Source organism: Platalea leucorodia (assembly GCF_965183815.1).
Source record: "Platalea leucorodia genome assembly, chromosome: 6".
In the NCBI taxonomy this organism is placed as follows: Eukaryota; Metazoa; Chordata; class Aves; order Pelecaniformes; family Threskiornithidae; genus Platalea; species Platalea leucorodia.
The window spans coordinates 82174540-82188944 of record NC_138828.1 but is presented as its reverse complement, the minus strand read 5'-3'; the positions used below and the strand labels follow the sequence as shown (position 1 = coordinate 82188944).

The window sequence follows — 14405 nt, the reverse complement described above, 5'->3', positions numbered from 1 at the left end:
AAAAGGTAATCAGCTTTGTTGCATAGAACTGCAAATGTGTGAAAACTGGGATAAAATGTAAGACTGAGTCAGAACATAACAGTTTTTAATCAAATAAACCATATGATTGAGTTTGCAACTAAGATGAAAATTTCCACATTTTTATTTAGTAGTATAACAAAAACAAAATTATATGAAAAAAAAATATAATGCAGTCTTAAATTAAGGGAAAATGTAATTTGAGGATATGAATTCCAGCACATTGAATAATTAATACTGCCTTTTTTTTTAATTAATACTGCCTTTTTTTTATGTATTCTCCTTTCAGAAGAGGAAAGAGAACTAAATATAAATGCAGTTTTTCTCACCTCATTGTCCTTTACTTACCTGTAAGAACAGATTGAGATGTAAGGTTTCTCAATGCCATCTCTTTTGCCCACGTCTTTTTAATAGATATAAGAGAGACCATGTGTTATATAGATGAGGTAATTTAGGCTAAAATTCTGCTAAGGATTATGTTTACAGTTAAAAAAGGTGGATGAGTGTGCGCAAGTCCTCAGGTCTGTGTCTTGGCTGTGGTTTGCTTACTGGTATCCATGCAGCTGCTGTTAAAGAACTGCATGTAAGTCACCTCTGTTTCTGATCATACAAAAAGTATGGATCTACAGTGACAGGACAAAAAGGGAGGAGTGATTGACTGAGGTTTTTATTATACAGAAATGGGAAGATACCTCTTATATCCACATATTATTTTTCTGTTAAATACTCTGGGTCTTTGTTTCTTGGTGTCAGACACTTATATTGTAAAAATAATTTTCATAAATATGTCTTTTCTAAAAGAAAAGGGGATGTATTGGCAGGAAAAAGGACTGCTAAGCAGATGAGTAAACTAAATGATGTTTCGAGCCAATATGAGCTCTCTCCATGCCAGGGTTAAACCATACTGACAGGAGGAATAGAAAAGGGAACATCTAGTTCTGTTGCCTTGTCTACGCAGTCTGGTTCTGGGCAGATGATATCATTCTGCATTACTCTTGAACTGTTACTAAATTATTGTAAAAACATTTTATAGACTATTATTGCACAAAAATTAGATACATGTAAAATCAATCTTTCTCTGAATGTAACTTTGTAAGCCTTTAAAATATTGCTCTAAATAAAAATCTCTTCACTCACCCCTAGGAAGGCGATCATAGTATTTCACAAGGTTTTGTCTGTGAGCAAGGGAACTAATAAGACTTGATTTCTTAAAAATAAATTTGCATTCTACATGCCATGAGAATCTCGGATTTCTTTCACACTAGCAATCTTCCTTCTGATGCAATACCCACGCTTTTTTTCCAGTCCTTATGATGGTGTATCACCACTTCTGCTTTTGCAATGTCTCCAGTTTCCATCTATGCCCTTATTCTTTCTTCCCCATTAACTTCCTCATCTTGTCTTCAAAGCCTCCTTCCATGTTTCCTATCTATGTTTCCTTTGATGGCTGGACAAATGCAGCCTGAGCTGTGGCTGAGTAAGTGTTGGTGCTGACCAGTGCTTCCCGGCTGTCAAGTAGGCCAAATAAAGCAAAAAGCTGAATTCTCCCTCAGTGGGACACTCATCTTGACACAGATGCGGGCTTTCATGTAAGTTAGGGAATGACCAGCACACTGGTCACAAATCTTGACCTTACCTCAAAGGCAGGGTCATGGATTACGCACAAGAGCTAGAGGTGCATTTCCCCTTAATGATAATAAAGTCATATTTACGTAGATAGCAATGCAGGATAGCAGAGCGACTAGTGACTGCATACCCAATTTTCAGGTTTTCATGTGAACAAGTTGCTGTTGTTGGATGCTTATCTAGAATTTAAAGATGTCCCCACCTGTGCTATCAATCCCTAGCAGCTGTAATAGATTGTTATACAAGTCTGTCTTTATCTGCTCAACTTCAGCCCTAAAATTGGTTCCATCTAAGTTGCAAGTTACGTTTCTTTAGGGATCAGTAATTATAATTTGTGATTTGTTTATACCCTGGGGTGTCTGATATCACACTGTGTTAATATCTTCAAAGCTTCTGTTACTATCCTGAACTTTTTTGAGTTCCTACCACAATCCTCCATTTTTCTTCAACAACTGTCAAATATAGCTTCCTGATAATATAACTCATGTTTAATTATCACAGCCTAGTCAGGCATGCAGCCCTGTTCTAGGGTCACTGAATAGTTTGCCAAAATAGTGGACTGTTATTAGATAGATGGATTGTTTTGGTAACTACTTGCTATTAATAACTATTAATTGTAGCACTGCCAGGGGTATGTTGTCAAAATTGCTTTATGGGATCAGCTCATACACACTGCAGTCTTGTAAATCTTGCTTCCCTAGGACACCAACTGCCCTCTCGCCCCTTGAGTATTTCAGCATACATTGTTCATAATTCATCATGAATTTTAATGGCAGTGGCCTTGATTGCAGATTGACCAGAAAGGATTAATACACAAACACCCTGAATTTCAGCCTCGTTTGTTGGTATACCAAAACAATAAATTCTTTTGGCCTTTTTGCATGCTTTGGAGCATAAAATTACTGTTGGTTAAAGGTTCTGCTGTCTGACATTTCAGAGTTGTTGCTGTAGGTTTTCAGTATGAACAGGTATGAAAGAATGATGTAAGAAAGCCTTTACTATTGTCAAATTAGAAAAGAACCTGATCTTGCTAACAGAGGTAAAAGAGCACTGAGATGGGCTGCTGGTCTCTGACCTACGCAGAAGGAATTCTTGTAGCTGGACATTTTACATTTGCTTTCTGTGAAAGGAAGAAAATAAATGTATACTATTGCAATATAAAATGCATTTGTACCTGTAACTGAGAAAATCAGTAAATCAAATTAATCGATTCTAGCTATACTACCTAGACTCAGCAGTCGTGTTAGCTATGTGGTTTAGAACAGGATATCTGCTTCGTGGTCCACCTGAATGGATGGACAATAGAGAATAGATCCCCTACAGCTTTATAAGCTGCTTTCTTGTAGGAGAAAGACTTGCTGCATTTCATCAGTGCAATGCTATATTGCTCAAGACCAGTTAAAATTAAAAGAGGAATTTGGTCTTAACTGTGTTGTTGAGATTACGCCCTGCTCTTCTTCTTGGTTTGCTACAGCTGTTTGTTGTTTATTTCTTCAGCAATGGATGACCACGTACACAGAGAAAATTCAGAAATTATGTCAATATAGTGAGCAAATTGTTGAAGGGGGAGATGCCATGTCCCTGAAGCTGAGTGCCCCACTGCACGTCCCAACTCCTGTGGGAGTGAACCTCAGGAGAGAAGCCCTTTTCTGCTGTCCTCGTCTCCCTCCTTGCTGGCCAGCTGGGAGATATATGTGTTCCCCACTACTACTGACTATCAATTAATTGTATTCCAGCTGAATGCCTCAGAAACACTCTTAGGAAAACGAAGGAGGATCATATGTAATTCCTAAGGGAGTTTTCTGTCAAAGCAGAAAGCATTTCTGTTGATTTCAACTCTGGGAATTAACATCCTCACCCACTTTTCTGAAGTCCTTGAATTTCAAGCTGTTCAGAGATATGGTGGAACACAGAACCCCTCACAGATGTATGCCTAGACTTTTAATTGTGGGATCGGATCTTTGTGTCTGGTAACTGGAACAGCTCTGAGCCTGGTTACTCTAGCTGGGGACGCAAGCTGATAGGTCTGGGCAGTGCTCCACACTAAGTGCCCAATAGCATTGCTTGAATAATTTTACAGATGAAACTTAAGAGGTTTCCAGAATTATTTTTCTTAGATGTAAATCGGAAAAATGATCTGAAACAATCACCTGCCTTTTCTATAATCAATTTGCTTTCCCCTGTTTTCCATAGGGAATGCTTGGGCTGACGCTGTTGAGAAGTCACGATGACCTGGAAAGTTTGTCTAAAATCACAGATGCACATTAGCATCATACCCCTCTTGTTCTAGTAGGTCTTTGGACCGCAGTAGGGGTTTCTTGTGCTTGCCATCAGGCATATTTATCATGGTTGGGGCTCATCGGTGTGGTGTAGAAACTTGACCTGTTTCAGGAAGAAACAGTTGTATGGTCAAATTCCGTGTAAAAAGAGAAAGCAAAAAAAAAGAAGAGTCAGTATTTACTCCTGCTGAATATATTTTTTATTCATATCTAAAATCATTATTATGGTCTAATCTTAAAAGCAAAGGATCAGACGTAATACAATACCCTTTTCTTGTATTCTTCACTGGCAGCTCTATAATTGAATATGAACCAATGTATTTTTTTTTCGGTTATGAATATAATGAAGTAGAAGGATTTTTCAAGGTGTTTCATTTTTGATCTCACTTCTGTTCCATCCTATAGGCAATAATCATGGCACATGCCAGAATGGTCCTAGAAATGGACATTCAGATGGCATTAACAACACTTTACTGAAACTGTCCAAAGCTAGGATTTTTGCATTTTGAATAAAGCTTTCAGTATACGAGGCTTCTAACACTTAAATTTCTTTCAAAAATCTCAATCCAAGACCCACTTTATTTATTCAAGTCAGAGTAACTTTGAACTTTACCAAAAGCAGAAATCTCTTAAGGCTCTTACATCTAAATCTGATATGGAGGAAGTCTCAAGGGAGTTTGAATGAGTGGAAAAGCCTTATTCCTGTAGTAAATACGAGTGAATATGCTGTTGACCTTTTGAGAAGTGAAAAGAGTTTTTCATAAGTTCAGTGGGCAGCATATAGGGCATGAAATAAAACATTCAACTGTTGGGCTTAAAATTCTCTGTAGCTTTCTAACATTCTGCTGTTACCGACCTGCTTAGATATGTACAGAGTATTGTAAATGTTTGAGCAGTTTATATTAAATATGTTCAGGGTTTGGTATTTAAAAATTTTCAGAGCAAGCATCAAACTCGGTAAATTAAATCATTAGTAATTTACAAAAGAAATGCCTTTTTTACTGCTGTGCATGCAATTAGGTTTTTTAATACATGTGAATGTATGTAAATGTGAACAACTTAAAAATACATCTCTTATTTAGATAAGACTATATGACTGGAAATATAAATGAGGGAGAATTGGCAATGTTAGCCAGTCTGAGGTTCCCCCCATGCCATATGGAATAGGTACTGAGAAAGGGACCACAGTCTCATATTTTCATGGTAGTACAAATTGGCACTGCAGTGCATGAAGGGGAAGAGGAATCTGCTGCAATATGTACTCTCAGTGACATTTTGATTTTTGGCACTTGTTTGTGTATGTGCAAAAACATCCTGTCTAGTGATAAATAGAGTTTTGCTCATAATATAACGCTTGAGTGAATAGAGGGAGGATAAATAAATTGAGGATCTTGGGTAACTTAGCTTCAGCTCTGCTCTCCTTTAGAAAAAAATCTCGTAGTTGTGGCTCCATGAATATCACTGGGCTGCCTACAGCAGTACCAACATTAATATATGTCAAAATTTTGAAGGATTCGGAGATTGTTACAATATCTGGATAGATTACTAAGTGGACGGATAAATAATTGCAAATAGTCAAGATGCTACAGTTCAGCAAGTTACTACTCATCAGCTGAAACAAGGTAACTGATTATTTGCTTGGCTTTAGTCCACCGTGAATGTTACAGAAAATTCTTAAACCACCTTCAACTCAAGCTGAAAAACTCAGAAAGTTTCACGTTCTCAAATGTGTGGTGTAGACAGATAAGTTTGACAGTGTCTTGGGTTTGTTTAAGTTATTCTATATTTCCCTAAAAAAAGAATAACTTGCTGTAAATTTTCTGCTTCCTAATATTTCCATCAGTTAATTACAGTGAAAAAATAAATTACATAAATAGGAAAGACATGTATAACAAAAGTTAAAAAAAAGCTTATTTACAAAGAATGCACAAAACTAAGATATAAATAGATTGCGTTCTCTACCTTAGAATGGTTAAATGGTTGGGGAAGCTGAATAGAGCTTTTTTGTATCATTTCTTCTAAGCAATCTATGGTGGGAAAAAAAGAATAAAAGAAAAAAATTAAAAAATAGAATACATACATTAGCTGCAATATTCTGCAGCCTTTGTGTTGATATTGCTCCTTTGCTATAGCGTATCCTGCTCCCTTTTTTTTACATTTCTGCTCTAAGCGATGGATTTCTTTTTTGGACCTTTTCACATACATTAAATTTAGAGTGGCCATGTTAAATCTTTGAATTTAAATTTGAACCAAAGGACAATACATTTTGATTGTCATAATTACCTTTAACAATACAAACAGCTCAAGTCCAAATTGGAAATAGTCTACTTTAAAAACACAACGCAAAGTAACTACACCTGATTTTCGTCAGTGTAAAAATAAAGTAAATTGGTCTGAAAGATCCTTGATTACTTTTGCAACTTGGAGTGCAATTTCAAGGGAGAAATAAAGTTTTTCTGTCCCAGGCAGTGTGCGTGGCAAAAGCAAGGAAAAAATGTTAATCCACACTTCAGTTGCTAGCTAGCGAAAAACTGGTGTAGGCATTGCCTATCCATACAGTACTTACTTACACTTCCAGCTGACAGATAAGTATATCTTTAGAATAAATCTGTCCTTGGTACGTCCTTTCAACAACAGTAATAAAAAGATGCATTAGAAACAAAATCCTTCCCTATCCCCATCTGCTATACAGCAGAAAACTGCTTGAAGCTGAAATGCAACCAAATGCATGCAAATACATTTTATTGGGACTGATCCTGTATATCTTTTGAATAATTGAAACTAAGGGAACTCTGCATGATTAAAGATAGATACCTAGCAAGCTGCAGAGTTGCATCTTGGGCTATCAATGCAAGTGATAGCAAATTAATATGAAGGAGTTGGTGCGCACTTTTTCACCTCCCCAGTTCTAGGATTGGTTCAGTGGCTTTGGTGATTGCGGAAAAACACAGCATCACTGGAGCTGGAGTGTTTATTTTCTTGCTCATTACTTTTCCATGCTCTTGCAGGATGGGTTTAAGGTGTTTAGCAATTGTTTTGATGGTATAAGAGTAGCTTAGCAGACCTGAAATTCGGGATAATAATGTTTATCTCCACAACAGTTTCACTGTTATTAAGTTCCCCATGCATTTTGGGGACGATTCACAGTTCATTGATTTTTGTATTTAAAATGTATTCATTCATATAAATACTCTTCAGACATTTCACATTGATGTTAATACAAACTTAAGTTCTGTTTAGACAATCAGTGAATTCAATATGCTCAAGGAACTTAGTAAACAGGGGGGGAAAAAAAAAAAAAAGAAGAAAAAAGGAAGAATTAATTACCTGGTTACTTCCACAGCCTCTCATGAAATCTTCTCTTCAATGCTTTGGTGGAGACAGAGCACTTGAACCATAAAGGTAAAGGCTGTCAAATCAAAGTTTTGGCAAATTGGCAGCTACAATAACGTACAGCCTTTTTATGTTCCTTTCCAAGCTGTCTGCTCCATCCAGCTCAGGAGTGGTGTATTAAATGAATTCCCAACCTTGAAGAGCCTGGGTTCTTCACAATTCATGTTGTATTAAATATGCACATGCCAAACAAGTTATAATGTACCATTAAAAACTCTTCTATTTCAGTAATACCTTTGTCAACAATCATCAGGGCTAGCTATAATCTAAATTTAAATAATAAACTAGATACATCTAGCAGATAAGATAGTCAACCAAAGACCTGAAACAGTCTCTGGAAGTGCCTTTCTCTTTTTATCCATTACCCAAAGAGATCAGTTTGGCACTTAACCAAAGTGTCTCAGCTAAGTGGAGTGGAATTGGGACTAAGCTTTTTTGATCATAGTTTTAGGTAGGAAAAATACCTGAAGTTGCTGAATTTATAGTAGGCTAAAGCATGTTGAATTACCTGACAGTTTTTATTGACTGAGAGCATGTATATGGACCTTGCTGTGCCAAGAATCTTAATTGATGGTAACTTGATTTTGTATTTGATAACAAAGTCAATCAAAATAATTAAATAGTGTTGTATCTGGTGATTGAGTGCAGTTAAAACTTGTACTGTTTCACAGATCCGTGCTTACATGACAGCACTGAAATGCAGGCTTTGGCAAGTAATGTCTATTTCTTGCGATGTTTTAAAATAAGTTTTGGGTAAAGTCATAGTATTTCTGATTTGTAGTGCTAAATTCAATTTTATCCAGATTCCATCTACCTTTGTAGGATTTGCTTATCTCTATGCTTATTTGACATAATCAGAGCTTCCCATGGTACAGGCTGGCGTGCTCTCTGCTGAATTGTGGAAGTAGTATTGCTTTCTGACTGCTGATGATACAGGACTTGAAATATACCACAGAAACTATTTAGATTAGGATATTATACATAATATGTAACTTTTTTTTTAAAAAAACAGATAACAGTAATGCTCTTTTGATGTATATTTAATGTAGCCACAGATTACATTTGAACTCCTTCTGTGTTGATAGTAACATCCAAAACAATGTACTGAACTATAAATTATTTTACAAAAAAGGAGAAAAAATTTTCGCTGGTTATCTCTGTAGCCTTCCTTGGAAAACTAGGACACTTTACAATATCCAAATAGCATCTCATCAGATTCTATTGAAAGAGTAATTAACAGACACAGAGAAGAAATAAGTTTTATTTTCACTGATTTTTTCTGCGAAGATCTCTTCCAAGAGAACTCCAAGACCTGCTTAATGGTTTGATTGCCATTCCATGACACCCAGCCCCTTTCAGTCACATATCTCACTGCTATCTGAGAAAAAGATATATGGTGCATCTGGAGCCTTAGGACAGATTTTCACCATGATAATCACAAAATGAAGGGGCAATCTAAAAAACCACTTACTTAAAATACAGAAGATAGCTATTGCTGAACTTAATACCATTTGCTGTTTTTTAAGATCTGTAATTTCCACTCATGTTACTGCATTCTAATTATTATCCTGCTTAGCTTTTGTTTCTCATGAAGATTAAAGTGGTTTGTTTGATGTGTGCAAAGAAGCGACTACAGAAAATGGTAAATTAATTGGAAGATGTCAGCTTAGGAGAACGTTTTTGACGTGAGCGCTGCAAGGCTGTTAACAAACAGACTAACTCATTTGTCTCACCATGAAATGAAAATAAAAATCACAACATTATGATAAAATCTTGACTAGGAAATGCCTGCAAGACTCTTTGAAGCCTTAGGTTCTTTTCTTCCCTGGGCTTTGGCACCGTGATATATGCAAACCACGTTCTACATAACTGTGAAGTGAAATAGGTTCTATGCAGAACAGATGGACCAGGCCTAACGTGGCGATGTGCACTGGAGACGGGAACAGATTAATACCACAAGGAGGGACCGGAGGAAAATTGGAAAGATGGGGGTATTTGAAGTAATTCATGAATCATTTCCAACTGATAGTTATGCCTTCAGGCACAGTGAATAATATCAAGGAAGCATAGTTAAAATTTTATAAGTTTGTTTTAATGTGGATTAGAATTAAGAGCCATACTTTCAGATGATTAAAAAAAAATCTCTTGTATTCCCCCCTCCCAGAATGTACCTTTGTGATTTAAATATCACCGACGAGCTTAATTATGTGCACTGTGACATGAATTGCTGTTTGGAAAACCTATGGCAGATTCATGGACTTGGACCAAAGCTTTTGGGAATGGATTTTTTTTGCAAGAAGTGCTGTATGAGCTGGGAGAACATGCTCTGCCACGTGCATCCAAGCCACAGGGAGGCAGCTCTGCAGTGTCTGGAGGCATGGTCTGATTGCTAGATCTCATTCAGGTGTCTCTCTAAGTCTCCTCTGTCTTTATCTTATCCAAAGAGTCTTGTGAAGTTCAGACTTCCCAAGGCTGTGCCAGACCAAGCACAGGTAGATACCTACATCTTTGAATGACATCTTCAGGCATACATTACAGAATGAGGCTTTCAACAGAGACATTTCACATGACCAAGTTTTAATACTCTTGCTAATGGACATTTTACTCTAGGGCAGATAATCACGTAGAAATAAAGTGGTCCACCTGAGAATTAAAACAATTTTGACATGCATAAAACCGTCAGGATCTGAAACAATGAAGATACTTGAGAAACATGTAACTTCCCAGTATCAGTGAAGGTATCAGAGTTTTGTTATGGGTGGAAAAGCACAATTCCATGTGTTAGAACATCAAAGATTCTTCATTTTGCAAAGCTCAGAGTATACGGATGAGCCTGATGACTAGTATTCATAATGGACATGGTTAATAAAAGGAAAAAAGAAACTGTGAGGAAAGGAAATGTATAGATAATTATCTGGATGATCTACATTCTCCATATGACTTCTCAGGAGATTATTTTCAAGCTATAGAAGAGGATGTGAAACACTTGACAGTGAGATAAGATTTTGAGAACAATCTAATGAAGACGGATAGTTCGGTTTGCTAGTAAGGAAATATCTACATGGGTTTCTGTTCACCAGCACAGAAGATGGTGTTTCATTCCTCTTGTATACAATTCTTTCATTCTAGGGAAGGCTCAATAAGAAGAGGGGAAGGTGGAAAATGGCCCGCTTGCCTAAAAATTGATTCTCATTCTGCTGATTTCATTGCAGGTCGCAAATCTGGCCTGTTCAATCTCAAATAATGAAGAAGGTGTGAAATTAGTCCGTATGGCAGCAACACAGATTGATAGTCTGTGCCCACAGGTAAGTAAGATTCTTGCTAAAAAGTACTTGAGAACTCTTTTGGCATTAGAAAACATCAGTTAGCTGAGACAGGGAAAACAGCCGAGATGAAGATTATAGCCTTGCCTTTGTCATTACATTGTTGCCTGCTTTCCACAAACTGTGAAAAATACGTTCATATCTTGAGGCCTGCGTATCGAATGGGGTGTAATGCTGTATGTTTAACATATTTCGTAATCTATTTGTTTTTTTCCTTGTGAAAAAGTTTTGCCACTCCTCATAAATGTTTTTGAATAACAGGTAATAAATGCTGCGCTCACATTGGCTGCCAGACCCCAGAGCAAAGTAGCACAGGACAACATGGACGTCTTTAAAGATCAGTGGGAGAAACAAGTGCGAGTTCTCACCGAAGCTGTTGATGACATCACTTCGGTGGATGATTTCCTCTCTGTTTCAGGTACTGAGATCGAGGAACTCTTCTAAAAATATACTCCTAAATTAAAGTAATGGGTTGGAGCAGAGAAAAGTTATAATTACTAAAGCATCATTAGTCCATTAGTCCGTCTCTATTGGAATGCTGATCTTCTACGCTCAGTAGGAGCAATCAAGCCTGTGTTCAGTTTTGGGCCCCTCACTACAAGGAGGACATCGAGGTACTAGAGCATGTCCAAAGAAGGGCAATGAAGCTGGTGAAGGGTCTGGAGCACAAGTCTTATGAGGAGCAGCTGAGGGAGCTGGGGTTGTTTAGTCTGGAGAAGAGGAGGCTGAGGGGAGACCTTATTGCTCTCTGCCACTACCTGAAAGGAGGTTGTAGCAAGGTGGGGGTCGGTCTCTTCTCCCTAGTAACAAGCGATGGGACGAGAGGAATCGGCCTCAAGCTGCACCAAGGGAAGTTTAGGTTGGATATTAGGAAAAACTTCTTCACCGAAAGAGTAGTCAGGCCCCGGCACAGGCTGCCCAGGGCAGTGGTTGAGTCTCCATCCCTGGAGGTATTTAAAAGACAGGTAGACGTGGTGCCTGAGAACATGGTTTAGTGGTGGCCTTGGCAGTGCTGGGTTAACGGTTGGACTCAATGATCTTAAGGGTCTTTTCCAACCTTAAAGATTCTTTGATTCTAAGCCGTGCTAATTAATCCCTGGTAGCAACGGTTAGCTTTTCATCTCCCAGAAAACAGCATCCAATTTGTGCTTCTATTTCTAAAGTCATTTTGTTTCAACTCAGCCACAAAGTAGGCTTTTAGCCACCTTTAAAAATGTATTACAGACCTGTGACAGGCTGACAGTATTTGTAAAAATTGTTAGAGACCTCGTGCAGTTGTAGGCAAGAGAAGGAAAGATGAACTTTCCATACTTTATTTTGTAGCTTTGCTCAGATCAGCTGTGTCTAAACAGTGGGGCAGATGGACCATGCAGTCCCGGCCCCCGATCATCTGTACCAGGTTACCAGGCCCTGAAGAGGGGATAGGAAGGTGGGAAATAGGTAGATGCTGGATGTGAGCCCCATCTAGGTATGTTGTCAGGACATGACCAGTGTGTACGTTTCCAGAGAGCTGGGAAGCACTTCTGGGTCCCAGAGTTATTGGTGTAGCGATGCAACCAGAGAGAAGTAGTAAAGTAGCATAAGAAATAGCAAACCTTTGCGCTTCTCTGACCTCACTGGGAAGGATTACAATGCAAAACAAGCTTTTCTATGAAAACAGACAAAGTATCTTAGTCCCTACATAAAGAAGGGATGGAGAAGAGAAGAACATTCATTCTTTAGGTCACAGTCTTTCTCCATCCTCCTTGTAAAGTGCTACAACTTGTGGCAGAGTGTATTGTTATAATATAGTCGTGCACAAAGAATATGAGAATTTCAAAGTGCTGCATGTCTTGGGTTGTCTGCTACAGAAAACTCATTTTTCTATTACGGTTTGAAAGAGGTGAATTTCATTGTTGTGAATAAGGACACAGTGTGCCAAGTGTGCTTAGCTTACTCTAATGTTGCGGAAGAGCCCAACTTCAAGAGGTAGCTTGGCTTTAATTTTATGTTTCATTCTACATTCTTTTCCTTGATGTTTCCTAAATTTCCTAATAAAAGTTTAAGATGTTTGGAGAAAAAAAAATTGCCCTTTAAAAAAAAACCCTTAATTTTCTTTTTTGCCCTCCCCTTTATTTTATTTGGTTGTATCCCTCTATTATTAGTAACAGGGAAATGGTTTGGTTTAGTATAATTACACTCCACTGTTCAGCACCACTGCTAGAGTGTTTACTGCAAGCCAGGACAAGAAAATGAAAATGAACTCTCAGAATAAAAGGGTACTTCAGAATCTGGTAGCACATAGATTTTTATTTGAGATTTGAAGCTGGCAAACACTTTTCAATAGACCTAGTTCTACAACGAAAGAGCAGACCAAGCTGTAAACTGCAGATCCAGTCCACAAGCCAAAGAGATGGCAAACTTGCTTAAATGGCCATTGTGTTATTTGCTTGAAGACTTTGTTCACTCCAAGCACTTCTATCCATAAAACCAGAAGTTATTTGAACTGATGACATTTTTATTTTTTGTTTTTCTCAAGTCATATTTTCTTCTAACATACTCTTGACTTAGATCCAAACTTTCCAAGGCAGCTGAGAAGTAGTATTTCTGTTGGGTTTAGATTTTTCTCTAATACTGTCCATAGCATCTCTATTGAAAATGAGAAAACATGCCATGTATCCAGAAAGCCTGTTGCTGCTAGCTGTAAGCTTGGAAGCCTCAGCTTACATAGGGTAGTTTTATTTTTGGATGTTAAACCAGTGAAGCATTCGAAATGGGCTAGTGTCTGGTTAAACATACCTCATGAAACGACACCTCCTCCTCTTCGTATTGAGTGTCACATTTGATGGCATGTTTTATTAATACAGTGGCTACCAAAAGAAGTCTGACCATAATTTTAATCAGTTACTGTATATTTCAAATGAACTGTCCGTTCAAATCTATATAGCACTTCTTGTTGGGCAAAATTTAGCTATGCCATGGTAGAAAAACTGACAATGGTGAGGAGGAAACAATGAAGAAGTATTTTAGCAAAGCACCATTTTTTTAAATGTGGATAGAGGGTTTTTTAAACAAAGACTTTTGCCTTGCAAGTTACTCTGATTCACAGCTCAAGGGACTTTCAGTTTTCATTCAGAGTTGTTACAGTTTAAAATTCAACATCATGTAAAACGTTCCTGAAACCCTCAAATGATTAAAACTTGGGATTTTTAACAGGGAAGATTAGTGTGTCATTCTGGTTTTGTGGCCAAGGATAATTAACAAAAAGCAGTTGGTGAACCGATTGATTCCATTTTATTTATTAATACTACAAAGAACAGCGTTTCATTTTCAGTTTAGTGGTGTCTGGGGCAGAAAAGTAAGTTGCTGTTTAGAGTTGCTGAGTCTCTCAGAGTGAAATTGCTCAAATATGAAATTCGGTCATAGTTTTATTATTGAAATGATTTTTAACTGTACTGGCGGCAGGGAAATAATGTCTGACCTAGTCAAAATCTGCTTCATCCTTTCACATTATCTGCATGTGAGAATGCTAAGTAAACTGTGATACTGCAGCACATGGGAGGGGATGGCCTGATTCTGAGCCAAGAAAAAACAATGCAGCTCCCAAGATTTCAATAAACCTACTTGATATTACATCATCTGAGCAGACCCTCTGTTGGCAACTCTTTTTTCAGAACATGCACAGTCACATATGATCATATTGTGTGTCATGAAAAATTCACACCTTAATCTCAGGCATAGATAGAGTAAAGGAGGTGAATTGTTCGTGCACAGGCTCCTACTGTCT

The 14405-nt window shown here is 37.7% G+C and overlaps 1 protein-coding gene across 3 annotated transcripts in view; it reads left to right on the top strand.

Moving 5' to 3' along the window:
• Positions 1 to 14405, top strand: part of CTNNA2 (catenin alpha 2) — a gene marked incomplete at both ends in the record, with an annotated part of 509011 nt that overhangs the window by 431366 nt on the left and 63240 nt on the right. For all 3 annotated transcript variants that reach the window (XM_082315551.1, XM_082315553.1, XM_082315552.1), the window contains 2 exons: positions 10529 to 10621; positions 10901 to 11057. In XM_082315551.1, coding sequence (XP_082171677.1) covers positions 10529 to 10621; positions 10901 to 11057 — 250 coding nt within the window. The remainder of the gene's footprint in view (positions 1 to 10528; positions 10622 to 10900; positions 11058 to 14405) is intronic.